The sequence below is a fragment of the Rhipicephalus microplus genome, chromosome 5 (genome assembly GCF_043290135.1).
Source record: "Rhipicephalus microplus isolate Deutch F79 chromosome 5, USDA_Rmic, whole genome shotgun sequence".
Lineage (NCBI taxonomy): Eukaryota > Metazoa > Arthropoda > Arachnida > Ixodida > Ixodidae > Rhipicephalus > Rhipicephalus microplus.
This window is the reverse complement of record NC_134704.1, coordinates 26,545,034-26,571,015: the sequence shown is the minus strand read 5'-3', so window position 1 is coordinate 26,571,015 and position 25,982 is coordinate 26,545,034. Positions and strand designations below refer to the sequence as shown.

Genomic DNA, 25,982 nt, shown 5'->3' with positions numbered 1-25,982 from the left:
TACGCGTCGGGGGCTAATACATCCCGCGACTCGCATAACTTTCGGGACAAAGCAACACCTTCGCTCGCAGGTCATATTGTCGAACTGGAGGGACAGGAAATTGCGAATGCAGGGACTGCAGAAAAAAAGAGACAAAAACGTACATATGGATAGAATAACTAAGTAAAGAGGGAAAGAGAGAAGGGAAATTGGACGGAAGCTGAAATTCGGGCTTTCTTTTGTAACGCCAGAGACAAATTAATTGGCCACGTATAAGAAAGTTTTCTGAAGGCGAAGCTCGTTCGGCCACTCGGGTTCAGTAGATGAAGTTCATGAAGGATGAATATATAGGTAGAATAGAGCAGAAGATTTCGGCAATGCGGGTACTGAGGCTATAGGCAAAAAAAAAAAAAACACGGTACATATACTGCTACGAAACGATGAGCGCAGGAATGGAAGTACGAAAGCACAGACACAAATTTATGTGTAAACGCTTGAAGGACAGAAAAAGAAAAAAAAATGCTCGTGTGTGTTCGCGCGTGTGAGAGGGGCCGATGGAAGGAGGAGAGGCAGGAGGGAGGAGGTTGAAGGTTTTTCGGCTTTCCGATCAATTCCCGCGAGTGCTTCGCGCCAAAAAAGACATTCGCAATTACCGCCGTAGCTCGCGAAACGAGATGTGCTGGCCACCACAGCCCTGCGGAACACTGCACGACCGAGCTCGATCCCCCGTTTTTCCGCGCGTTTTGTCGTAGCCCTCCGGCCTTAGCTCACGTCGAGACACAAAAATAACAAAATAAAAAGAGAAGTGTAGTGCTAACTTCACTGTGGAAGACGGGACTACCCGTTGCATACTTCATATGCTGAGTATGCTTCTATGTTAAAGTAAGAAAAAGCAGAAAAAAATAATCGCTGTTCATACCTCAGAGAAACGTGATATTCGCATCACTGAACTAACGGGGACGGTGAAGAGAAAATATACTAATTCAATAAAACGGGCTTCCGTTCAGAGAGAATCGCAATTTTTTTATTCGACATTTTATGTGAAACCTGATAGCATTTCTTTTGTTTTCCAGCTTTTACGTGAAACCTTATCTCTAATTAGCGTTGACGTCCCCAATCAGAGGTTCCACAAAAGAGTTCTTTACGTACCGCAGTATTTATGGAAATCATAGCTCTAGGAGCTTCATTTTTCTGTCGCCAAAGTTCGGGGAAAACTTGATTCAGAACTTGCGCTCTGATACGCTTACAAGGTTTCGCCCTTTCTTTTGATGAATGACATCGGCAGACTTTTTCGAAAGCACCGCGGCATGGTACTAACAAAAAATGTATTCGACTCTGAACGTTGGTCATGCATGCTCAACTCTCGCTGTTAGCGTGAACATGCGAGCGGGAAAGTGGTACCGTGGCCGCGTTAAGCCTTCATGAATCCATGCTCTTGCGATCCAGAAGAAGAGCGCGCGGGCGCTTTTGCTCATGCGTGCGGCTATATCTATAGTCCCTCCACGCCAGGTTTTCAAAGCTCGCTCATTTGAAGTTACGCGAGCCTATAGCAAACTTGCATGCGCGTCAAAAAAAAAAAAGAAAAAAAAAGTAACGTTCCAGCATTCAAACTGGCAAGAAGTGAAATAACGCAAGAGAAAACTACAAATGTTGAGGGCCATTTGAGAACAGTATAAAGCCTCTTGGCCACACTCCGTATGTGTTATACGCGATGCGCCGCTCAAATACGCATTCGCGTTCATTGTAGCCACCCCCAAGCGTGCCTCAAACAAAAATACTTTCTAACTAAGTAGGAAAATTTGAACTTCGCATATGTGACCCTCATTACATCGCGATTCTCCATAGGAACACAAAAGGAATGAGAAACACCCCAAAAATCAATACTGAGGAACGTTATTAGGCTTCTTCTTATCGATCTTTACGAAGAATAGTAAATCTTCGCTTGAGTATCAGTTAAACCCCTGTTCAAAATACAGAGAACTATGTTGGAAGCGTGGGTATATAAAAAATAGAAAAAGGGCACACTTTGGGATGTTTACGCGGAGAAAGATTATGTGACTGCAAAGGGAATGAATTTTAGTGCAACACGTATAATTGTTTCTGGAGCCGTAAACTCAAAGTGTCATTATATGGTCTGCCTTGATGGAGCAGCGGCTAGATTGCTCGGCTGCTGACCCGCAGGTCGCGGGATCGAATCCCGGCTGCGGCGGCTGCATTTTCGATGGAGGCGAAAATGCTGTGGGCCCACGTGCTCTAATTTGGGTGCACGTTAAAGAACCCCAGGTGGTCGCAATTTCCGGAGCCCTCCAATACGGCGTCTCTCAATCATGTCGTGGTTCTGGGACGTAGTACCCCAGATATTGTTATAATAAATGTCATTATGTGATAAAAGCGAAATGCGTAACGAGATGCAAACATCTAAACTCAGACGGAAACGGTTGTGCGTAGATGTGAAACAATAGTTAACAAGTTGCTAAGTCACGGTACACTTGAACGCGTCTTTACTAGTTCTTTTTTTAGTGTAAGCTAAAGTCTAAGCGATGGAGCGTGCAGAGAATCAAGACAAAAAAAAAAAAAAAAAAACATTCGTAACTCAAGCAGCGCCAAATTGGCGAACACATCGTGCTTAGCTGTCGCCTTAGAAAACATGATTCTTGAAGGAACGGACTGAAGGGAAACTTGAGACGAACGGCGCGCAAATGCAAGTATGCAAATGAGCAACGGAGAAACACTACGGAGTGAATGATGTGCTACCGGCTGTGAGAAATCAGAACGAAGTAAGAATAAGTGGTAGACGACGCCAAGTCTAGTTGAGACATTTGCACTAAAAGTAACGAAACGCCTCACGAAAGACTGGAAGAATCGCTACGCCTCCGCCACTTTTTTCTCCTTTAAATATGGGGGAGATTATTTGCTGCCACGTTTAGGGTAGAAACAAATTTGGAAATAAAACGAAGACGGTATCTAGCTCAGAAGAACGGGTCAATGAGAGTCTTCGTATTCTAAGCAAATGAGTATTTCTTGAGGGAAAAAAAAAAAAAACGAAGGCTGCTTGCTGCGTGCGTCCAATTTGCGAATGGCAGTGTGATTTTGACACGGAGCAGTGCTGGAGAAATTGGGGGGAGGGGGGAATGGGGCTTGCCGATGTCAAAACAGGAGCAGTCTGACTTCTGCGACGGTTGTGTTGCGCTAGTGGTGTAGCGATCTATACGGTGTAGGAGACTGCGGTGCACAGAACTATATGGTGTACATGTACCGCATTCGTAAAAGGCCGTTACACTGTAATTTGTGGCGAAAAAGGTGAGTGCCAAAATAACGTGTTACGAGACAAGGAACACAGGACAAGAACACGATTAACGAGCGAAGTTTATACAAATGAAAAAGGCTTGTTTTACAGGCAGTCAAACAGGCGTGTTCAGAAAGAACAAAAAAGGAATCCCGGCATGATGATGAGTGGGACGAAGTGTCCGTCCATGCATCCGCCCGTCTGTTTGTCTATATGTCTATTTGTCCATCCGTCCGTGCGTCCATCCGTCCACTTGCCTGCCCGCCTGCCCGCCTTCCCGTCCGTCCGTCCGTCCGTCCGTTCGACCGCTTGCCCATCCGTCCAGCCGTCCGTCCGTCCAGCCGTCCGTCTGTCTGTCTGTCTGTCTGTCTGTCTGTCTGTCTGTCTGTCTGTCTGTCTGTCTGTCTGTCTGTCTGTCTGTCTGTCTGTCTGTGCATCCGTCCATCCAGTGAACACTCCAAGTAGCGCCATCTCGCATCTTTTCATCATATATTCATAATATACAAGCACCGCCATCCAGCGGACATTCTAATGACTAAACGAGAGGTGGCTACTGCGACGACGATACGATACACATGACCCACGGCGTAAGGAGCTTCACACCTAAAAAAATTGCCCTCGGGCGTGCGCATCTCGGTGACTCATCTCAGTCTTGTGTAAAGGAAGAGAAGGCTTTGCCACACGGCCTTTACCGGCTTTCAAAGTGAATTAAACTTGAGCCAATAGTGACGCTGAACATATGAGAGAATGGTAATGACCAATACGGCAGCGAGCCGTCGCGAGCCCAAGCCTTTGTAGATTCGGCCCAGATCTCAAGAATGTACAAAACTCTGTAGCTCACGCTCTTTATGCCGTACGGTATTATCGAGAGACAAAAAGGAGGTTCAATGTGCCAGTAATCATCTCTTCGAATAACGTTTTCACTCCATCTACATGTCTATAGCAATTACTTCAGTGGCTTGCTTACGTTTCTTTGATTACAGTAAAGCGCACGCTATCTCGACACTCTCCACCTCCGTGCTGTCCTGTCAAATGAAGTCACGTTTTAAGACAGGCACACAAATAAATAGGTTCACATCTCTAATTAAAACCAAGCCACGACGAAAATTGCGACGTGGGATGCGGAGCGAGCGACATGATAATGGCCAGCTCGCGATCGGGAAACACCACGGCCGCAATCGGAGTGATGTGTCTCTCATTGGAGAGTGCTGCTCGTCGTATAATGATCATTCGACAGGATGGGGAATGGCATTGGGAGAATAAGAGGGGTGGGGGTGGTAGAATGGTGTTTTTCCTTGGGCGCTAGAGGGCAGTGCACGAGAGGTAACCAAGATAAGCGGGCGAACTCATTAATTACCCGCATCCGCCCTTCGACCGATCGGAACACCGTTCTTTTCTTTGCAATTATGTCCTGATGGCTGCGAAGTGTAGGGCTTGTAAAAAACGAGCAAGACGGTTTGTAGAAATCAGTTCGGCGCGGTGAAAAACGGCGCACGTACTGCGGCAGACCAACCGTTTATTCTCTGTGCTCTTATGTGCAATGGGATCTAGGTGTCGAGAAATGAACCATTTTTTTTAATTTTGTCAACGGAAGGTGTTAGTAATGATGGCTTAAATCAATCGAACTTGTATTCTGACGGCGAAGCATCGGCGAAGAGGACAAAGGAAATTGCAGCGTCCTTTACGCGTTCCCATAAGACGACCAGAAAGCGAACGCAACCTTATTTTACATGTGATCTTTAGAGCCTGCCTCGCCACCTACCGAAAGCTTTTCGCACCTAATTGTTTTCACATTGCCTCTGAGATCGGAGGCAGCTCGCGTAGTTTTCAACTGCCTGCGTGATCGGACTACCAAGCAATGTGTTGACGTGTTCAAGTCTCGTCAGAGTGACGTCACTAGTTCTGGCGATTTGGAATGTATTGATGACGTTATAAAGTGTTAACGATTTTTTTGTCACTCGTGTTGGCACCGAGGCTACGATGTGTCAGTTAACTTTCGAGTTCGATGAAGCGTCTAAGGCTTTAGCTTGGATAATATAGTTACCCTTCATGGTGGTTTAGTAGTCAGTGGACTAGACTGCTGGCCCGAAAGTCGCTACATCGCATTTCTGCCGCGCCGGCCGCATTTCGATGAAGGTGAATTGCCCGTGCGCTGATATTTCGGTTCGTTTTAAAAGAGCCCAAGAAGTCAAGATGGCCGGAGCCCTCCACTGCGGTATTCCTCATATCGTGGTTTCGGAACATACCCCGCCCCCCTAACACACCAATTATTATTATTATTTTTATTATTAGCAATGGTTTGAAGCAGGTGCTTTTGACGCACTTGCGAGGCATCTGACAGGGTAAATGCAACGTAGTGTTAGGTATTAAAGTCAGCTTAGTGAGGTATGTATGAAATGAGAGGAAAAAAAACAAAAAAAAAACAGTGCAACAGGTAGTACAAATGGTACTACAAGAAATCACAACATCTAGTAGACGTGAAGTAACAGTGCAGTGGTGGAATGGTTAGAAAAAACACTAGAATAGGAGGCTCTGTTTATTGGAATCCTGTCAATTAAGGAACCCCAGGTGGGTCTATATTTCCGGATCCCGCCACCATATCACAAAGTTGAAGATCTACTCCGACGACATGTTAAATTGCTTACATGCCTGACGGCAAGGTGTAAGGCGATAAAAGATAGCTAGAAAAATACATAGTCTATACAAAGTAAAGCACGCTCTTGTTATGCCAATAAAATTTATATCCGACAATGTTCCGATAAAACGACGTAACCGCGACGGCTTTCAACTTGCTTTTGTGAAGTTATATTACGCGTGACATTTGCTGCAAACGTTGCAAAAAAGTTCCATAAACTACCACATAATCGCACAGCACGATGGTGTGAATGAAAAAAAAAACAGCATTAGACTGTACGCAGTGCAGCACACAGCAATGAAGTCACGCAGTCGCATCTTCTTGATAGAACGACAGTGCGTATTATCAGGTTATATCGTGGCGTGCTGGGTCAGTCTATCATTCTCCCAAAGTGGAATAAATAATGCTTTAAATAGTACATTTTTTCGTTAAAAACAGAAACGATTTTACTTGTACAGCCTCAACAAACTCATATACATGCGTTAGAGTGCCCTATTTAACCTTTTGTGAAGTATGTGAAGAAAGTTTGTGAAGTTTTGAGTACAAAAAAAAAATAGGAAAGACATGTCACGCAGATGCCAACAGTGCCATTAGGCGTCATAAGACTTCGTCAAAGCCCGCAAATATTCGAGGTTTGCGCTTGCATTCAGTTTGATGAGTAACTGCGATGTTGACGTTCAGTTAGGGTAACTGCAATTATAATAGTAAAGGTAAATCGACCGGCTATTAAGATTCCCTAAAAAGCATCACCGTATCCAATAGGCACCCCTCCCATGTGAATGCAGTGGTTGCCAGGTAAGTGTGGTTGGTATCCATGGACACGATCCAGAAGATTCAGCTTGAGGATTCGCTGCTTCGCCGCACCGCTCTCGATTGCCGACGCAGTTCGTGGGAGAAGCGCAGCCCACATTAATATGTAACGCACGAAGAGTTAAATCTCTTTTAATGCGCTGCGGTGTCATGCCCGAGCCGCAGGCGGAATGACATTAGGTATGCATATTTTATTCCCGCACGAATGCTGCCTCTGCGGCTCGGACGTTCTGCTGGTGGATGGGAGGTATACGTTCCGATTTCACGCAACCACGGTCACGATTGGGCGAGCAAAAGGGGAAGGAAGGAGGAAGGAACATGAGAGCGTCGCCCGCGATCTCACCCACCACCACGCCTATACAAATGGCCCCGACTCTGCTCGATTTATTCCACTACACAAAGATAAACTGACCGCATACAATGAGATCACTGAACACTTCTTTCTAAACGGGCAGAATAATTTATCCGCACCCTCCCGCAAGCTCAAACAGAGCACACGCCGTTACACTTTGACGACTACAAACAAAATCGTACTATTCACCGGCTCAAATCAGAGAGTGGTAAGTTGCAGAATAGAAATTATATGCAAAGGCTGCGACGAAAATGCACGCACATTAGACCATATTCTTCGAAACTGCGGTTTACCGGGGCCCGGTATTACGCGTGAACGTTTCGAAAGGCTCATCAGATCACCAGCTTACGACAATTAAATCCTGGCTGTCCAGTACGCTCACGACAAGGCCGGGAGTCTCGTCCTCCCTGCTCAGTCATGAAAATAGCCAGGATGACGCATTCGCGTTATGTACAGGGCAAACAATAAAGTTTTAAAGAAGAAAAAAAAGAGAGAAAAGCTAGCCATTATAGAATAAAATGTATGCTACCATAATATAAAAATAACTAAGGTTTTGCGTCCTAGAACCCCAATATGATTATGAGAGATGAAGCAGCGCAAGGTTGCGGCAATTTTGACCGCCTGGTGTTGTTTAACGTGAGTCTGAATACTAGTACACGGGCTTTTCTCTGGCACTTCGTCTCAATCTAAATGTGACCGCCACGGCTGGTATTCAGCAATCGAGCATTGTAACCACTGCACCACCGAGGCGAACGACTTTCTTACCTTACACCATAGAAACGAATAGGTGAGTTTGAAAGTGAGATTTATACAAAGATATAAAGAGAGAGTGGAGGGAAAGAGAAAGATATTAAGCCCATACACACTCAAAGTCACAGTCCTCCTCAGTCAATACTCCACTATAGGTCTATACCGGCTTGTTGTGGTTGGTTAGTGAAACTTCACTATATATGGTCCAGAAAGACGCGACTAGCGCACTGAAACGCTCTTCCCCCGTTGGCACGGGCAGGTTAAGCGTGCTTTTAGGAATTTCAGCCGTGCGTTTATCGCCTTTATTTACAGCGACTTCCCAGGACTAAACTCTACTATGGTTACTATACATTCACCTGTGCGTGCTCAAGGCGACTAATTAGAGGGATTACGAGTGATTGTCACCACACAGCGCCGCGAGGACACATTGTTCCCACGCTATCACAGTCGCGCAAACTGGGGTTTGAGCCATTCTGATGTCACAAGATAATACCTTCGCGTGTTTGTGGCAAAGCATTGTACAAGAGCCCCATTAGTCACGTAGTGCTCACTGCTGTTTCAAGAAGTCCCCACCCGACACCTCGAGCAGCAAGCGAGGTGATAAGCCTGGCTAACATATCCGGGAATTTATTTATTATTTGCTATCTTAATCTAAAGGTATGTGTAATACTGGGCGTAACTACATTTTCCTATTGTTGAAGTACACAGGCGGAGGAAAGACGTCTAAATTTCAGAGCTCTTTTGTTTTTGTTGGACACAGAGTTTTATACATTATACAGGTGGAGTTTCATCACGTATCGTTTTAATCATGCTGGCAGCGGAGATTATGAAACTGCGTAAATGAAATGCGCGGCGAAACTAACAAACCGATACACATTTGCTCATACCGTCTGACGTAACGACAGTCTTCATCAGCGTTGTCACAGATAATTATTGCTTGAATGTATGCTACACATGCTGACGGGTCGTTAGATAAGACATGAATTTCAGTCTTCTTCTAAACCTTCCATTTCCCCTCGTACAGTTGCTGTTGAATACGTGCCATTCTTTCTCGCTGCTGTATACATATGCGTATTAGAAATATACTGCACTGTCGGTTTATTCAGAGAGTAATCTCGCTCGCTCACTCGCTTTTCTAGTCTGCCCAAAGTATTGACCCCACAAATATCCGCAGCAGCAGCAGCGAAAGCTAATGGACATATCGCGAATACATGCGAGTGAACAAAAGCAGAGATTCAATTTGTAACTCCCTGGAACGAACCATAGTCGTGGATCCGCTGTTTCTACGCTGAATTCTTAACTCCGGGTGTTTGATTGCTTGGGTTCTTGCGTCACTCGAGTCTCAGCGAGTCTTCTCTGCATCTTTACAACTGACACCTCTCTTAGCAAACTCTGGCGCGCAACCACAGTCTGCTAATGAGCAAAAAAAAAAAAAAAAACAGAAACTTGGACAAGCTGCACCCGACCTAACAGCTGCTCAATTTACTGGCATGGTTATGGACGAAGACTGCCGCAGTTTGCGTTCCCAAAATTGCCGCGATTGCCTCATGTACGGCAATAAATTAAGAGCGAACGGCTACTTCAGCGGATACTACCCCTTTTGAAATTTTCGTAAATCAAAGTACAAAAAAAGTAAGGTTACGCTGAAAGGAGCCTGCATTGAAAAAAAAAAAACAGTTCAGAAGTTCTGGCGCAATCACCAAAATCTTTACGTAGGCTTCGTGCGTGATTAGAAAGTCTGCCATTTGGAACGTTTCGAAGTCGTCTCCAGTTCTGAAGCACAACGTTTCTTGAAGAGAAGTTATGCCGCTGGATGTTATACGCATGTTGATTATTATTTCGTGAACAGTTCATGGCTCGGGCATTCGATGACACACAAAAAAAACTGCACAAAAAAGAAAAAGAAAGGCAAGCAGATAAGAATTACACGAGGCAACTGAGCGTGGTACGGGCTTTAGCTAATGATCTGAAAACTTGAAGTTAAATCGCTCATGGTTTTTCTTGTGTTCGGCGCGCTGTGCATATTCTGAGAAAGATTGACGTTATTTCCACGAAGATCTTCATGGTGCTGACTTTGCCGTTGAGAAATCACTTAACAAGGAAGGTCTCCGGAGTAGACGTTTCGAGAAGTCGACTTCGTAAAAGCAGCGACGAATGCAAGTGCACTTTGCGGAACGTCGGCTTCGGTGACATTCCCTGTTTAAAACTTCTAATCACTTCAAACCGTCTTGTTTTTTTTTCCGTGCACCTCTCTCTAGTTAGAAGAACCTCGTTTTAGTCGTTGGACGTTTGCGCAAATAAGGTAGGTTAGTGCAGGCAACCTAAACACAGTAGTAACGTCTTGAATGCTCATTTACTCAAAAACAAATAAGCAGATTACCCCAACCCAGGACGCGCTAAGGCAGAAGAAAAAACAAAAAGAAGGAAAACACAAAAAGAAACAGAACGAGAAAGGCCAAGACAATGCTAACACAGATGAATTAGAGGAAAAAAACTTAGTGAGAGAAAGAGGGAGAAAGAGAGAGAATTTATTAGAAGGCAGAGAGGTCGGCGTGAGCTAGTTCGCTCTAGCCTGCTATTCTACACGGGGGATAAGAGAAGGGGGGAAGAAAAAAGGATGAAGGATGATGATGGGGACAGGAATGGGTGGTGCGTATGTACAGTAGCCACTTAGCATAGCGCCTTAGAGCCTAGTATCTAGTCCGGTGCTTCTGATGAAGTCTAAAACACCCCGTGTAGCAGTTTTTGGCACTGTTTGGCCATTCATTAGTTAGGCGTGAAAGTAAGCGATTACGCATATTTAACGCAGTGCAGAAGTATGCGTGAATGCGAAGTACTTATTCGAACCGCGCTATTAACAAAGGTTTTCGCGCGCTTAGACCTTAGGGAAGGTAAATTGTATCACTTTTTTTTTTCGATCTGAAGGGACAATAGCGAGATAAACCTTAAACGATATAGCAGGCTAACCGCAACAACATACTAACCGTTTGGCAGGGACGATGAAAGAGTGAAAAACGAAATGTACAGTGCCACTGAAAGTGAAGAATGACCAGCGCAACAACAGCGACATTCGTCTCTCATTTCGGACCACGTCACGGCGTCATTGCAATTGACCGACGATGACCGATGACATACACGTCTCTTTGGACGTCACTGCATAAGGACTCGCTTTCTCGAAGAGTGCTCGACAGCTTTGAACTTGGCTTGGTCACCATGACAACCACTGCATTAAAGCACGAGCGAAACAAGCAAAGAAAGAAAGAAGGAAAAAGAGAAAGGAAAGAAGATAAAGAAAGAAGAACGAGAGATGGAGAGAAAAAAAAGAAACAAGAGAAAAAAGAAAGAAGGAAAGAAAGAAAGAAAAGAAGAAAGAAGCATTTGGGTAACCTCTAATAAGTAATATTATGACTGCCAGAAGCACACGACGCCCGAACAGTCGTACGACTGTTGACACCATGAGCTCGCAAAGAGGTTTCCAACAGGTTTCCAACAAGCCGCACCAAGGTCTCCAACCAACAAGTCGAGTCGACAGTTTATCACGCACCCTTCCAACCAATCAAAGCCTCAGTTGCGCCAAGATTCGACGCCGTTTAAGTAACGCCGAACTCCGGGCTATCCCACCCCGCTGCACCGTTATCGCGCGACAGACCATACGTCATCGCACTCTCAAAGCTCGCAAGGAGATGAAAGACGAGACGAGAATAACAAGAGAGAGAGAAAGGCAAGAACAAAGAGTGAGACACGTCCGAAGGAAACCAGAGTCAACGCCAGCGGCGACGAAGTTTCGAGGGAAGCGGGTGTTATGCCGGGCAGCGCCGATGGAGCCAGACTCGGCCGTCATCTCTGGACCCGCCCCGAAGCACACGACTGGGACACGGGGGAGTGGGGGGAAAACGGTGTCGCAAATTGCGAGGACTCAGCCGGCATCGCAGCTTTCCGCTCCGCTGGCTGCTCGCTGGTTGCTTCGGCCAATCGACTACATAGGCGGGCGGCTGCGACCGTGATGGATTTGGATCTAACGCCGCTTCGAGAGGCCATCATCGACAGCTGCGTCTGGCACTACGGAGCGGCGACTAGCGAGAGTGCACGCGCACTGCGCGGGGCACGTAGGGAAGGATGGGGGGGGGGGGGGGGGGATCAAGATCTGCTCGATTGTTTTGCCGAGATTGGCGCGACGGATTGCGAGCTTCACTCCAGCTATTGAGGAGACGCCTTCGAAAGTGTTTGGATTTCTCTCACGATGCGACTTTGGGGGGATGCACTTGGGACGCTGCGCGATTACGAGAAGCGGGGGAAAAAAAAAATCTGGGTCGCTCAACTATAGTGGAAAGTGTGAAAGCATATCTTTAGGCTTTTTTATACGATATGACGGCGCTGTATTATGAAAATGCGTTGCAGCTTTTGATGCTCCTTCTTTCTTCCCTCTTGCATCGCTTACGCTAATTTTTTTTCGCATGACTATGTTACATGCTCATGCATGTAACTCCCGACCTCCACTATCCTTTTAATTGAGGAACAAGCAGTATGCTATGCTACAGACGGCACAGGCAATAGAGCATGAGAAGTGGCCAGGATCGCACATACTCTGTCATTACAAGTTGAAAAAAAAATACTCTTGAAATTGCACTGTAATAACGAGCCATAGCCAAACCCGTCATCGTTACGTAACGTAAGAGTGAATGTCGACACTTTAATTATAATATCGGAGATTGATAAGCCCGGGCTGCGTGGAGCTTTCACTTCATTGTTTTTATTATTCCATTCTTTTCTCCTGAATTCGCTCATTATTATATAAGCATTTCATTTTGCACTAGAACAGCTTAGCTGTACTTCGACCATTGTGGAAAATGTCACTCCCTTGAGTTCTACTCTTCTTTCGCTTCCAGCCTGCGAAATATTCTAAAAGTATGCAAGAGAGGCTAACTTCTACCAAGCGTTTATCCTACAGCGGGCTGAGAAAAATATACGCCGGTAGATCGCCAGTGCACTTCACCGAACACATTGAATTGCGTTTACCACTAAGCTTGACGCGCATATACCAAGCGATGTGCTACATATCGGCGCGCTTTGCAATCGTACTGTCCTAAAGTTACCAATTAGGCGTAGAATCGTTTTAGCGGTGTCAAGCAGCGCGGTTACACCATAACCGTGAGTGGCAAGGTTTGTGCAGTCCCATGACGACTTATTAAATTTGACACAAGTAATGAGAGGGAGGGAGATCAACAGATGGAAAGACGGGGAGAATGGCCAGTTGCTAAACAATATGGCGTCCCCGTGTTAGGGAAGGAAGGAAAGTATCGCCTACAACCCTACGTTTTCATCGTTTCTTTTTGTCTTTCCTTTCCTGCTTTTATTTTTATATGTCAGTTTCTTTTGCTATTTTAGTCTGCTTCCTTCAACCTTAAACTTATAACAAGTTGCCTGCAGATGTAGGAAAAAAATGGGCAATCGCAATAAAAAGTGTGGACTTCACATGGACAAGCAGAGCGAGAAGAAATTATCATTAAACAAGCTACCCGCTGCTTTAAGTTTTCTGAAGTCTTTCGTTCCAATGATATTCTTTTAGCTGTAACTGGATTGGCTCGTATGATATGATTCCTGACATAGAATGCACAATTGCTTTCCCTATAGTGGTTTTTCTGCAAGTATCCTGCTTTCTTATTGGTTACCTTCGTTCCTTACGTTAAGTTTTCGTCTTGCTGGCCGAAGCTTTGTAGACTGCAGCCGCCTAATACCACACGACTTCATTTTCAATTTCTTTCAACACTGTTTTATTTTTTTGTTTCGTTTGTGGCGGTGCTTCATTTATTAACTACACTTTCTTTCCCTTCAGCCATTACACGCCTGCGCCTTTCATAATCTGTTTTTCGTAACTTTCACTTGCACGGAGAAAATTCAATCAAAGTTGACTTTACCGATCCTACTGCTATGCATTTCATACCGCGCGTTTCCTAATGTAGCGTATCGAAAATTTCTTTTCTGACAAGGCCGAGGCCGCCACCGCCTTAATATCAGCCTCGGTGCCCACATTGCCGAAAAAAAAAATGTGACAGCGTCGCAATAGAGTGGCACATACTGTTACATTATGCAAGCGAAAGAACTCCAGCCCTACTAAATTCAACAATGGACTTAGAGCCACGAAACTTTTTTTTGATCGCCCTGTTTCCTATGTCTCGCCATCTGCGCGAGAATGTAGGAAACTACTTCTGACTGTGTGGGTGTCTAGTTAACACCCCTGCCTTCCCCCCCTCTCTCTCTCACACGCTCACACTTCTTAGTTAAGTTTGAGACAAAAACAAGGCAACAATGTTACAAAAAAGGGGTGCGTATATGCAGGGGCACAGCCAGCAAATTATTCAGGGAGGAATTTTTGACCATACTTAATGTATGTTCGTGCGTGTGTTTGTATGTGTGCGTGTATATACGCACGCAAAGGCGAAGTGTGAACTCTCACCTCTCGGCTACGCCAGAGCACCTGCTGCACGCGAAGTTACTTCCACTGTACGTGCAAGTTCAGTGCTGTAAAAAAATCTTTTGTTCTTATGAACATTCCGTAAATATACATAGTGCGCCCTGATAGCTCTCCATGTAAAACAACAGAGCGAGCCCTCCTTGCATATGCCTCATGCAGCCCTCATTGTTCCAATGTTTCGGTGATGTGATGGTCCTCCGTACATACAAGCGCATATGAATCCACCTTGTCCATGAGTCTGAGCGAAGACCATTGTGATCACTGTGCGATCTTTCGAGCTCAAGGAACAAAGGACAGCATTATTCGAACCAACAAAGGGGGGCACCTTCCACAAGGTAAGCCTATTAGCCGAATGGTAGCTTATTCAGTTTAGTGATAGCATCATAATGTAATACGACTAATGCTACACGACACGGAATCAATGTTAAGCTTACAATGCCAAACTTACGAGGGAGCAAAGTTTGCCCTTACCGGAAACCCAAACATTTCTCTCGCGGGTAATGCCTCGTGAACGGAGGCGCCTTATGCGATACAATAAACCTGGACTGTGTGCGTGGTATGCAATGTGTATCTCATTCTCTCCCTCTTTTATTCCTTCTTTCCCCTCCCCATGTGTCGGGTAGCAAACTGGACGCAGTTTAACATCCCTACCTTTCCTATATTTCTCCTTTCTCTCTCTCGTTCACTTTTGCATCAACCATACAAAGCCGACTTCTCTTGCAGTGAAATCATTTGTATTCAGACTGCTTTCGTCAGCTCCTCATTGTGTTTTACTTTGTACTTGTTGTAATTGCCTCTCATTACAGCCATCGAGGGCCTCACGTGTGTTGTGTTGACCCACTGCTCCTATAGTAACCCAGAGTTCGCGTTTAAAGAAACGTCTTACAGCACGAAACAAGCGTACATGTAGAGGCACCGAAATAGGCACAATTCGTCCGCAGAAAACTACGCCGTAATTGAAGACTTGCGACGCCAAACTGGAAGTGGACTGAGTGGCACCGAGCGCGCGACCTTGACGCATCCGGCCTCGTAATGAAGCACGATAAGAATTGTCAACAACTCATTACTCTTAAAAGTGGGCCATGCGTCAGACAACTTTGTGCTATTTTCTTTAGCTTTCTTTAACCGATATTTTTGCCGCGTCGTTTACGTCAGCAGACCAGGCGTCCGTCTTTCTGCGAACGCACAAAACATCAAGCGCACGTGCGTTCATGACACAAATGCGATCTCATTAGGACGAAAAGAGAGCGATAGATAATAATAATAATATCTGGAGTTTAACGTCCCCAAACCACCATATGATTACGAGAGATGCCGCAAGTGAGGGGCTCCGGAAATTTCCGCCACCTGGGGTTCTTGTACGTGCACCTATCTGGACGTGCACTGTCTTTAAATTTGTCTGGGCTAAGCGATGACTTGTAGGCGTGGAATTGTCATGGCCACATGTCCGCCTTCATAGCGTCTCCTTCCATCTTCTTTCATGCTTTTATTTCTCTAATTTCTCCCCCCTCTCATCTAGTAGGGTAGTGAACCAGCCGCGCGTCTGGTTGACATTTATGCTTGTTGTTTTCTGCTTTCCTCTTCTTACTCCTTGTCCCCGTCCTCATATATTGGGCATTATCATCAACAGAGTTTCTTTCTTTTTTCAACTTTTAATAGCAGAGATTTCTTGAACAGCCAGGGGTGCGTTTTTCTTTGTAGCTCAAACTACATATTTCTTTCAGGCGTGCACTCTAACAGACAGTGATCTCCCTAGAGTATGTTCATTGCATTCGCAGGTGTAAGTTCACTTAAGCCTATATTCGTAAGCTATTCTCTATGTAGAGATGCCTCCATATCATTACTGGGTCACTTAGTTGCACAAACGCAGGCCACGTAAGGAACGACAATGACCAACATGCTTGTGATGCACAGCAAGATATAAAAAACGAGAGACAACGCAGATTGATGCGCATCACACTGGGTCGTCTCTGTTTTTTTATTTCCTTACTCTGAAGCGCATCAGAAGCGTGAAGACGTACCAACTAGCCCCCAACGTCACCTTATTGGCAATGGTAAAAGCGCCCTGAGTAGCTTCTCCGGTTGGCTATCCTACGCTGGCAAAACGGGAAAGCGGAAAAGAAAGACAAGAGAAGGAAAAAGGATGGATTGAAGGAAGCTGTTCGGACTAGTAACGAGAAGCCTTAGCCTATGTTTTCACACATACCTCGCTCCTATGACAAAAATTTGTTAATTAACAAATCATTGCAGTGGACTTTTTGAGCGCTGGGTTTTGCAAAAAAGTTGCCACCGTTTTTTGTCATTTTTGTTAATTTTTCCTGCCGATGCGGGACGCAAGTAAACTCATCAGTAAATGACCAAAATTACGATGCAACCGCCTTCCACCGGTTAATGAATGCGGGCTTGCGTGCACATTGCGATCCCCGGGCCCGTATGCATGCATGTCTAGAGAAATCGGTGACGATGAAATGAGACCTCTGTATATGTATTCTATATTTAGAAATGTCATTAGAAAAAAATGTTTATTAGCTACCATAACTATGTGAGGTTAACGAAAATTGTTTTCGGCAACATGCGCGTGAATGGGCGTTTACTGCGCGGAATAGGTTTTCAGTATCAGCAGTAATAATAAACGTACTGCGATACAAGTGTATAACCGGGATAGTTGGTATTTCATGAATACATAAGCTACGTCGGAGAAACACTATAACAACAAGGGATCAAGGAGAACTAAGCATGACTTCCAGCCAACGTCTGTTACAAGTAATTTGTCGGCCCCTTCTTTCTCGCTATTACTATACTGTTAATGCAATTATGACAAAACAGAAACTGCCTGGCCGTACATGTGTGCTAATAGGTTCGGAATCCTATTTTTTTATTGCGATAGCAATTCTATGGGCATTCTCGGCTGGATTTCGACACCGGCGTCGACGTGGACGTCGATGTTATGCACCGTATATGTATACGTATTTATATATATGAAAACTCAAGAAAGAAAAAAATTGTCTTGGCTGTCCTTAAAATTTCACCGGAACGATTCTGTTGTAGTTACCGGGCGAACAAAGGTCACTGCAATCATGCACAATCTCCGTTCGCAAAAAGAGCGCGCTTTTTAGACACAGCGAAGTAACAAATTAGACGCTTATTAGCGTTCATCTGTACCTGTGAGTACGTTTCCTGCGTTATTTTTGTGTGAGAAACAAGGGGCGCGTTTCAATATGCTTGCCATTCTGCGCATGACCTTCCAATTTGTTGCTATCGCGTTCATTGCTTCGCCTTTGCGGCAAAGTTGTGACTTTTGTGGAAGCTATTGTTAAGCAGCGTGTCAAAAGCAGGAGAACGGAGGCCAAAGAGAGTGGTTATGTGAACGTTGGTACTGTTTTTAAGCTTATTCCCGGTTATTTTTGCACTCATGGTCGGTCCACCTGTTGAAAGCGCCTTCTTGCTATAGTCGAAAGCCAGTGTATAACAGGTTTGCGGTCCTTATGTACAATGAAAGCCACCAATCGTAGCAGTGTAGGATTTAAGGTGCAGCGCTGCAGTTGTCGAGGAGGCGGGCTTCACTACCGGCGACAGCGGCCGCAATTCGATTGAGTCGAAATGAAGGAGGAAGGAAGCAGACAAAGGGAGAAGGTAGGGAGGTTAACGGGAAAGACATCCCGTTGATTGCGCTACACTGAGGGGTTAGGGAAGAGAAAAAGTAAAAAAAAACAACTTGTAAATATACGAGCGGGCCGCATCACCGAAAGGCGCAGGATAAGCAGGGACGCGACAGGATAGAGCGCGGGCTACCAAGGGTTTTATTTTTCGTGACCATCCATCTTCATGCATAAGGCTCGTAGGTCCATGCCTAAGGGCAGATCCTCAATAAGAACCAACCAAAAATGAATCGGGAAATGTACATGGCGAGTTGTTTGTGGTAATTTGAACTGTTTTGCCGTAATTCCGATATATACGCGACGAAAATAAGCGCACAAAAAGACAGCTTGACACCGGTATATAGGACTGAACCCGCTACTTTTGTATAACGTTATCGAGGCTCTACCGTTGTTAAAATGTAATTAGAGCGCGAACACGCGGTAAACTCACTCCCGCACGCACACACCCAGGCAACAAGCACGAACAAGATCTTCCATTACTAAGCTACAGCGGCATGCAGTCGTCTTCCCGAGCACCTTATTGGCTATGTGTGCACGTCAAGGAGACAGTGGTAGCCAGTGACACCACTCGATTTCTTGGCAAGTTGTCTTTTCGTGCACTTTAACTTGTTCACATTTATACCACGATTACTATAGTTGAGCCGAAAGACCGAAAAAAAACGTATCTGATACCTTCTTTCGCATTTATCAACTGTTTGTTGGTTTTCGTTGAGACTGCAATTAAAAGCGAGCCATTGACAAGTTACACAGCACTGCTAGTCCTTTTTTTTTTACAATAGTTTCTGGGGGTTGTGTTAATAGCGCAGTACATTTACAAGTTCAAAATTAACCAACAAGCTTGCAAAAAAGTACTTCTTTAATTAAATTCACCTTTTTAGATGTAAGTACACATTAGAGAACCTCACGTAGTCGAAGTTAACCAACTAAATGCCCCTACAACAACGCGCTCTAGAATGATATAGTGGTTTCAAATAAAAAACCTCAGCCTTCATTCTATAACCTAAACTGTTGTACATAGCCATGAAAGTATTCAGACAACCAGATGCATCAGTTCAACCCGTTCAGCGCTGAAATTTAATTTTGGTGGTATACTTGTTTTTTCCTTGGTATTTTTCCTAATACATCAGACCTCAGGAGGTAAAAAAAATGAAGACAGTGGCACAGGCTTTTAGGATTTACAAACATGGCGTTAAGTCAAGTCATTAAAGCTAAGTAGCTGTAAAAGTAGAAAGTGACTTATTTACTCCTGGTTTTCTTTCAATTCTGTGCCTGCGGACCGACATATAATCGAACCCATACGCATGCTGTAGAGTATTCAGGCAAACGTGTATATCTGTTAAAATTGGCGGACTTGTCCTGCCTCTAGCACAGATTACCACTGATGATGTGCGGGAAATGAAAAGCACTAACGAGGAGGCGAATCGCTAACGCTAACGGCAAGATGATAGTTATAGCGCGAGAACAAAACGACGACACAGAAACAAGAAGGACACGAAGGACTCGCTATACTCTTTGTCGTCGTTTTGTTCTCGCGCTATAACTGTCGCCATGCCATACCAACAAGCCCAAGCTGCCACACTGCTAACGGCAAACTGTGAGTAAGAAAAGCCTTTGTGAGTAGCTACCGGAGGTCGCTGTATTACTAAGCTGCATAAATCGCCTTACCACAACACTACTACTCATTGGTTTTTTTTCATAATAAAGTGCATGCTTTAACTTATTTTTATCACTATATGACATAACGTGAAAGTAACTGGGCACGAAAGAAAACACACATGGCGTGCAAGTTATTCTTTCTCGTTTATTTTACATCTTTAGCTTATTTTTTGGGAATAACGGCATGTCCACAAACTCAATTTATGGCCATCTTGAAGTCGATTGAAAGGAGAAACATAATTTTTGGTACCAGACATGCGTATAGGCATGACAAAAAAAAAAGACAGGGCAACAGTTAAGACGATGTACTCGGGGCCTGATTACGCTATCACGTTCTACTCCAAGAGGCAAAGCTCGAGCGTACTCCTCATCACTAGAGTCTCAACGGGCTCTGGTGAGACGGGCGCGAGTAGGGGCCTCGTCATGCGGTGTCCCGGACTAAGGACGCCGACCATGTAGCGGGGTCATACCCGTACCTCTCTCTTTTATAATAAATGTTTTTCATCATCATCATCATCCAAAATTTTCATCGTACTTTTAGTTCATTTTCTCGGGGCAAATTAAGGAGCTAATGGCTGAGGTCTCGCTCTGTTCGATCACAGTGGGATCCTGCAAGCTTTTGATTAAGAAAAGCCAAGTTGACGGTAGCCTGTGAGCGATTAAATACAGTAAACTACGCGCTGATGTTTACACCACCTCGATGGTCTCCCTGTCGATTCCGATTGCGCCGTAAACACATTTTGGTTCTCTTTGGATGGCTTAGATGGACCATGTACTCATGAAACTCCACAGGAGCTCGCTAGAAAAAAGTAAATGACAAAAATAAATGGACTGTGCGAATTTAACAGTTCACGAATGAGCGGGAGTTTACGGGGACAAAGTCGTGCACTTAAGCCGCGCAAGCGTAAAATGCCTTTCGCTGCTTTCGTCTTGTTGTATTTGGAGCTTTCAACTTGTTCCCGCGCGACTTAAGGAAATAGTTCTCCCCCCTGAACGCCATCAGGGTCGGGCATTCAAGCATTCCAGCTGCGATCCTTTCCAGTATGCAAAACAGGCAGTGTTCTCGCAACGCGTTTCGACGCAGTACCCTGGAAAACTCAATTACCGCGGAACCACTACTTAGCTTCTCTGAGGTTCGCGCGTCTCCGTGATGCTCCGCGAGCTGTGAAAACATTCCTCTATTTTGCGAGGCTCTTCTTCGAATCAGACAAGGAGGTAGAACGAACCCACTATTTTTTTTTCGTTCGCCAGTGTTCAGCGACAGCGAATGGTCGCTTGTCGCTAGCATACAGAAATTGCGTAAAATGTTCGCTTGCGAGTAAATTTGTTTTATTTTTTTTGGGCTAACGTCAGACCCGATGTTTCACGGAAAACAGTTATTGTACCAGGCTCACAACAGTGCGGCTGTCAAGGCATATTGTCTGCGTTGTGAAGCTCAAGCGAACAAAACAGCCTTTCGCGCTGAACCTGTCGTACGAGGGAAGGAATACGGCGTTGTTGGTAAGACAGTAGAAACAAAATTTAGCGCAAAGAAACAAAGGAACGAGAACGGCCCACGCTGTGTGTTTCCTTATCGTCCCTGCATTTCCTTGTGCTTAATTTTGAGTACTGTCGTACGAGTTGCACAAAGCTGCAGTTGTAGCCTCAAAAACGGATAGATTACATGCGTCGTCCCTGCGCTGTGCTCTAAAGTTTGTGTAATAGAGTGGTGTGACAGTAAGCAGGAAGTTCATGAGCATGAACCAGTAAAAGTCATGCAAGCTATGCCCTTCAAATGCATGACCATGGTAGTATTCATTAGATTCTTGCTTGATAAGGCACACATGAAAGTCAATATAATTATTGTTGAAGTTTTACATCCCCAACTCCATGATATCATCGATATGATTATTAGAGACACCGTTGAGGAGGGTTCCGAAAATTTAGATACGCCTGGGGTGCCTTAATGTCCGCCTAATTCTAAGCACACGGACCTCTACCGTTCTGCTTCAATCAAAATGTGGCCGTCGTGGCTGGGACTAGATTTCGCGACTTTCGGGTCGGAATTCAAGCACCGTAATAGAGTGTACTAGAACACTTATTCTAGTACACTCTTATTCTAGTACACTCTAACCATAATCACAAGGCTATCGCGGAGAGTGACAGCACCGAGGAAGAGCCCGAGTTCAAACCAGCAAAATTTGATACGTAATCCTCCGACCCGAAATGTATGGTGGTAGTGGTATTCACGATACGATAAGTTTCAGAGAAGGTTAAACGGAATGTTAAGCTCGCTCTCACTTGTTGGAGGGAAAGCATTTGTACAGAAGTGGTGATCATAAAAATAAAAAAAAAATATGGGAGTCGACATAATGCGGGATGTGGTGCTATCGTTTCTGTTGAAGCGTAGCGGCGAGAAAGTTACACGTGAAACGACTGACTTGCCGCATGGAATAGCACGTGCTGGCTGCGGCACTTCCAATCATTCAGAAAGTTTACAGCAGTCGGCGGACAGAGCGCAATGCGTGTGTACTCGAATGCTGGCTGAGTACGAATGAGACACGTTTCACGTGGTACGCTTCGCGCAGAATTAAGGCCCTCATACCAGCGAATAGACGAGATAGATTTGAAAAGTGGTAATGCGTGAACGAAAACTAACTAAACGCGGTGTGTGAATGCAGTATCGTGCGTGGACTTACAGCGTGTAGCGCCCAGTAGAAGAGTCAGGATTGTAGCGCCGAGTCTGAAGAACGCGCTGGACAGGTGCTCCCCGCTTCGAAACATGGTTGTCACGTCACTTATGTCAGTCAGCAGCGTGGAAGCTCAGTGGATGTTACGCGCCACAAGAGACGTGAAAAAGAAAGAAAGTAAAAGAAAAGCACCGCGTGTAAAACTGTTGTCAAACAACACGTGTAACGACAGGCACATGCGAAGTGTTCGACTGGCGCACGCTGCTTGTCTTCAGTGCGAGATCGTCGGCATGGACGAAGCGCGAGTGCGATGTGTGGTGCCAGCAGACGACGCGACGTTCATGACGCGGTACGACGAAGAACTGTCTCCTACGTCCACGAGTCGCGACCTCGAAGGAGAGGACAGGTCTGCGGTGCTCCTCACCGGCTACTGCTCTCTCGGCGGAATGCGGCAGCAGTGAGTCCGGACCCGACCACCATTGCCAGCTGGAGCGCGAAGCATGCTTTCCCGCTCGCCTCCTCGGAGCACCGGGATCTCTCCGCTCATTGCATCCTAAGCGCCACCGCTGAGCGCATGCGCCGCCGGAGAAGGGTGGTCGCCTAGACCCTCTCGCCCACAGAATACTCCGCGACGAGAAAATAGTGCCCACCTTTATTCCAATTTTAAATGGTTTCTCGGCTCTTTCATTGTCCGGCTGTGTTATTCAGTCGCCCCGAATAACAGACCGTCGGAGCCGTTTTGGCCCTTCCGGGCTGTCCGACCTAATGTTAGAACACAATGTAGCGTGACAGCCACGATCAAAACCACCGCTATCTTGCCGCGCACAGGCACGCACCCGCGAATGCTTGCGGGCCAGAGGGCGCTGCGGGCTGCGAGGAGGCGGGAACAGTGATGCTAGAGGGAGAGTAGAGGAGACCGCGTGTGGATCGATGTCTCGAAGAGATGCTGGAGAGGAAAAAAAGAACGCGAGGAGAAGATCGGAGGAAGGAAACGGCATAGCCACGACTGGCTCGTGGTGGGGGTAAGAGATTATCTTCGGCGATCCGGCGGGAAGGCTAGAACGAACGAAACAAGTATGAAAGATCACGAAACGGCGATGCAGTTCGCGCGGAGGAAAAAGGGTAACGGAGGCTACCGCGAAGGCAACAGTGCAGCCCCTTAGGCAAGCGGAGCACGTTCCCAAGAACTCCGCCCCACACTTTCTCTCGGCCCCCAAGTTTCCTTCAAGCCGACCCCCTTTTCTTCTCGGAGGTGCTGCTCGTCACATCAGGCGCACGCGAGGTTAGGAACACGCGAGAGACACGACAACGGAACCTCGCTTCTCTGGCCACCAGAGATTCGTCGCCAAGGCATCCTGATTGGACTTCCCTTCAGCGCCACACACCAGTCGCCGCCACGCACATTGCTTTATCCCCCAACCATCCACGTTTACTTGGTATGCCCGCCGGTTCTGTCTGCACATCGGTAACAGCAGACAAAAGAGCGCGACCGAAACACGCATGCCGGTTTCGCCAGCGTGGTTTTGATGTAGCGGAGTCGCCATCACCAAAGTTACGAATTCAAGCATCGATGTTGTAAAAGGAGTTCACGTCAGCCGCTACGTAGCGAATAATGCCTCGGCAGAAGGTCTATAATTCTCCTTTCGTTCACAGTAAGTTCAGCTCCCGTAGAGCGGCAACCGTGAGTGGTTCTAGCGTGAGTTTTACCTTTCATGGCAAAGTGGGATCTTAGTGCTGAAGATAAAATAACAATGTCCTTTCTTTATTGGCGAGTATGCCCCAAAGGACTTAAAGAGAGGGTCGCGTTTGAAAGACGCGAAGTTATAAAGCAGGCATTGGAAACATACGGGGCGTACATATGAGGCAAGTAGGCTGCGCCTAAACTTCTGCACATCCTGGGAGCGGCTAGTGCTTTGCAGTGGCCGTCTAAATTTGTCGCAGAGTGATTTTGTACTGGCTGCTTCAAGTGTTGTCCCAAATGAGAAGCTTAAGAAGCACAGCTCTTCATTTCGTTCAAAAATTGGAAAGTTCATTTCTATATAGCGTAATCCCGCACGAATGAACAGCGAAATGGGCTGGCGTTTTTAATTGAAGGTGACAAAAAATAGTGATCGTATGCGCATATACTCCTTGCTCTGGTTCTTTCTCTTCATTTTCTTTCTTTATTGTTTATTGATTCGTCTTTATTTTATGAAGTTGGATAGCAGGCTTCAAAGCCGCCTGCCTTTCCATGTTGTCAAATTTGAATAAACCAAGTCTTATTGTTCATTTCTCCCTCGTGTAAGCTGCCGGTACACGTGTTTTTTCCGAACCCTTGAGTATATTCTTGAAGATGTCATTTTCTACAGCAGCTCTACACTAGACTTACTGTTCTTCAACCAATTCCACTGTTTGAGCTCACCTCTGCTCGCATAATCAGAAGGGACCTTAATGATTTTGCTTGGTATAAGCTCCGCAGAACGTAGTCCCCTAATGAAGGGCACAAACTAATGCCGAAGTGTAGAGATTAAAAATAAAGTAGAAAAGTAATATTGAGCAAGTGTCAGCAGCATTGATGTGTACATTCACCTGACGCCATTTTCTTTTCACCTTTCATTCTAACTTCTATTGAAAGGCTGGGTATTACTGTTCAAGATGTTTCACTGTCTAGTTCTTGTTTTTTCGAGAGGTCTTTTTTGAAGTGGCGCGTTGGTGCGTTGTTGTGTAGACTAGATGCCTTATAAATGTCTGTTGTACTTGTAGAAAAAGACTGATATGTTATATATTGGCAGCACATGTTTCGTATATCCGATTAAGTATAGGAATATGGAGTTAGCGATATTTTACAGCGAAAGCTGTTATGAGATCAGCACTCGAATCTCGCGAAGCGCCGTAGTTGTTTGCCGCCACCGGTGTCCGTAACCACATTGCCTGTGTACATACAACTTTCACCAGCAAATGTACATCAAACAAAGGACAAACATGAACAATAATTTGTTTGATTGGTATGAGGGATTTAACATCCCAAAACCACTATATGATTATGACAGACGCCATAGTGGAGGGCTCCGGAAATTTTGACCACCTGAGGTTCGTTAACGTGCACCCAAATCTGAGCACACGTACGGGCCTACAGCATTTCCGCGTCAATCAGAAATGCAGCCGCCGCAGCCGGGATTCGATCCCGCGACCTGCGGGTCATCAGCCCAGTACCTTAGCCACTAGACCACCATGGCGGGGACCGTACATGAACAAAAGAAAAGAAGTAAAACGTGTCAAAGTTAACAGGCTTGTTTAAATTATTTCATCTGTAGAAAGCTTTCCACTTGATGAAGCCATTTGGACACTTCCTGTTGAACCTTTCGTGATTCCACGAATGAACAGACAGATTGACAGTGGTATTGCCGAACCGGACGTGCATTAACATGAGCATGGCGCACCGCCATTCTGGATTACGTATACTGTGCAGGCCCAGTAACATAACTATAGGTCGAAAGGTATTCCTTCTTCATTTGATACTGGTAGAACTCTGATGCCGTGGGCATCAACAGGCAGATCCTTTTTCAAAGTCTTTTGGAGAACATCCCAGAAAAAGACTGGATCCCAGAATTCAAGGAAAACATGTTCAATTGTTTCTGGTGTTTTGCAGAGAAGACAATCATCGCCCAAGGTACAAAGAAGCCTTTTCCTTGCATCCACGTTTTCCCGAGCAATGTTCATCCAGAGTGCAATTTG

At 45.5% G+C, this 25,982-nt stretch overlaps 1 protein-coding gene across 2 annotated transcripts in view; it reads right to left on the bottom strand.

Annotated features, from left to right (window-relative positions):
• LOC142817696 (suppressor of lurcher protein 1-like) overlaps positions 1-25,982 on the bottom strand; it is a 219,706-nt gene that overhangs the window by 162,268 nt on the left and 31,456 nt on the right. Inside the window, exon 1 of one of the 2 annotated variants that reach the window (XM_075895049.1) lies at positions 22,278-22,724. The exons of the other annotated variant lie outside the window; for it this stretch is intronic. Within the exon in view, the coding sequence (XP_075751164.1) occupies positions 22,278-22,362 (85 nt within the window). The 5' untranslated portion in view covers positions 22,363-22,724. Of the gene's footprint in view, positions 1-22,277; positions 22,725-25,982 lie in introns of those variants that run through there. 2 annotated transcript variants of the gene reach the window in all.